At 40.5% G+C, this 2500-nt stretch overlaps 1 protein-coding gene across 9 annotated transcripts in view; it reads left to right on the plus strand.

Moving 5' to 3' along the window:
* nvl (nuclear VCP like) overlaps window positions 1-2500 on the plus strand; it is a 135705-nt gene that overhangs the window by 132124 nt on the left and 1081 nt on the right. For 7 of the 9 annotated variants that reach the window (XR_013327978.1, XM_077728980.1, XM_077728979.1 and 4 more), the window contains one exon: window positions 1548-1645. Coding sequence is in view for 6 of the 9 variants with exons in the window: in XM_077728980.1 (XP_077585106.1) it covers window positions 1548-1645 (98 nt within the window). In the remaining 3 variants the exon portion in view is untranslated. Of the gene's footprint in view, window positions 1-1547; window positions 1646-2500 lie in introns of those variants that run through there. The other 2 variants (XR_013327979.1, XM_077728985.1) reach the window with 2 other exon arrangements.

Genomic DNA, 2500 nt, shown 5'->3' on the forward strand with positions numbered 1-2500 from the left:
CCAGTTTAAACTAAGACACTCCAACCGAATCTATAAAAAAAGCGCGCTGATACACTCCCACAACCAGTTTCCATTTGAACAATGGCACAATTCTGTGTGAAAACCTTGTACAGTAATCCCTCGATTATCACAACTTCACTTATCGAAAATTCGCTTCTTTATTTTTTTCCCGCTATTAATTTTTTTTTAAATTTCATAGAAATGTAAAATTCTGCGCTGAAATAGGGGTAACCCTACTTCGCGATTTTTCCAATTATTGCGGCCATGTCTCGTCTACACTAACAGCAATATTCGAGGGATAACTATAATTTTGATTGAAGGCCGGTGCAGCATTACAACATGATAGCCAATACACAAACCTCCTTGACAAAATCTTCTTCTGCTCAGAAAACAGACTTTTATTCTCCAAAACCTCCTGAGCTTGTGTTCAGATCAGCCTTTTAATTGCTGAAAGTTGAGGTCTGCTTTCCACAAACAACTGGGTACCACGTAACATAAAAATAACTTACTTTCAACAGTGACAGCCTTTGAAAAGACACAACTTCCAGTTCATGTAAGGTAAAAATGAGCAACAAATAACTTGAAACCTCGTAATATTACAATTTTAAATCTTTAATATTACAATGTACGTCTTCAAATCCAATGCCTTTCTTGTCATTATACAACAGCTGCGTATAACAAAATTAGTGGTGGTACTCCACAAAGGGTTTCCCAATGAAAAACCTAAATAAGTAATTTAAAGTCACGTTCGGCCAAGGTAATTCTAAGATATTGCATTGTTACTGCTTGCAAAGAGCCGCTGCACCTGTGCGCGCCGCCTTCTTTTTTTATTTATTTTTTTAAATTTGTATGACATTAAAATTTTTACTTGTAACATTACAATTGTATGACTTTATTTCCTTAATATTTGGACAATTCACAATAGTATTTCGTTGGCTGGGTAATGAGGAATGACATTCTGTCCTGTCGCTCGCCATTGACTGTCAGATAGGAACTTTCTGTCCAAAAGGCAGTTAACAGTGCAAATTTATAAAATACGAAACACTAGGACCAAATATTGCAGTGAACACAAATCAAGGGGCCACCATAAGCGCGAGTGCACAAGCCCAAAATGACATACAGGGTGCCGTAATGATGTCACAATGCTAAGCTAATTGCAACACAATGGTGGATGTGTCGCACCGTCATTGTGTGAGTGGACCCTCATTTTAGAGCATTCAAGGTTTCAACTGAAATTTATGCTTGGGCTTAGGAAAGATCAATTTGTAAATCTTTATTAAATTTTACATATACTGTACTTATTCGAGTATAACATACACATTTTTGTCCCAAAAAACTCTGTTTTGGTCCTACTACCTATTGTACTAGCCAGCCCTTTCCCAAATAGCCTTGGCAAGTTTATAGGATGATATACGGTTGTAAAAATAAAAAGGGCTCCAGGGAAATTTCTCCCTAGTGAGCGCTATCCTTGCTGAAGAATGAATACGGTAGCACCAACATGTTTGAAATGGATAAAAGCAAATTAAGGATTTCTTTCTTTCACAAAGGTCACACATTCTCCTCCGGATCTGTTGCTGATATCAGAGTGTGCAAAAAGAACGTGGAAGATGCTTTGAGGAAAGTTAAACCATCAGTGTCAAAACAGGTACGTCATTAAAATTACCAACTGATTTGTTTGGCTAAATGTCATGTTGAATCCGCTCTAACTCATATACTTGTGTTACGGTCATGGACAGAGGGCCTCAAAGCAGGCACACACACACACAAGCTTGACATGATATCTTCTATTTATTGTTGAATTGAATGCTTTTATAGTCATCAACATATATAATGAGATTTGAATTGGATATTTGAAGTGGTGGAAGCCGAGATGCATATTGTCTTTTATAATGCTTTCTGCCCTTCTAAAGCACCGGGATTCATATATGGTGGACAGGGTAGGTTGGGGGCAGTTGATGATCTTTTGGGCTGTGTTGTTCACACTCAGCAGTCTTTTCCTGTCGGCTTCTGTGCAACTTGAGTGCCACACTGAAACAGCGTATCTCAGCATGCTCTCAATGGCAGACCGGTAGAAGGTCACCAGCAGGTTGCTGTTAAGTAGCTCCTTCCTGAGTATGCTCTGGAAATGTGGCCTCTGCTGCGCCTACTTGACAAGTGCTGTGGTGTTTGCCGCCCAAGTGACATCAGCAGAGATGTGGACCACAAGGAATTTGAAAGTCTCTACTTGCTCCGCACATTCACCGTTGATATACAGGGGTCCCCTGGAGCAGCTTTGTTCCTTTGTTAACTTACCATGGCCGGCCGGCTGAAGGTAAAGGGGTGCGGCGTAGGTAAGTAGCGTGGGGGTCGACGGCTGAGAGGTCTGTAGAGGAATCCATAGCTAAGGGACAATGTGCATGGTCATGATCATGGTCCTAGGGCTAAAACAAGAGGTCAGAAATCAGGCAAAAAGAACAAGGAGGTAGCGCGGCGCGGGGAGATACTTAACAGTGGACTGATT

This window comes from Stigmatopora nigra, chromosome 12 (genome assembly GCF_051989575.1).
Source record: "Stigmatopora nigra isolate UIUO_SnigA chromosome 12, RoL_Snig_1.1, whole genome shotgun sequence".
Classification (NCBI taxonomy): domain Eukaryota; kingdom Metazoa; phylum Chordata; class Actinopteri; order Syngnathiformes; family Syngnathidae; genus Stigmatopora; species Stigmatopora nigra.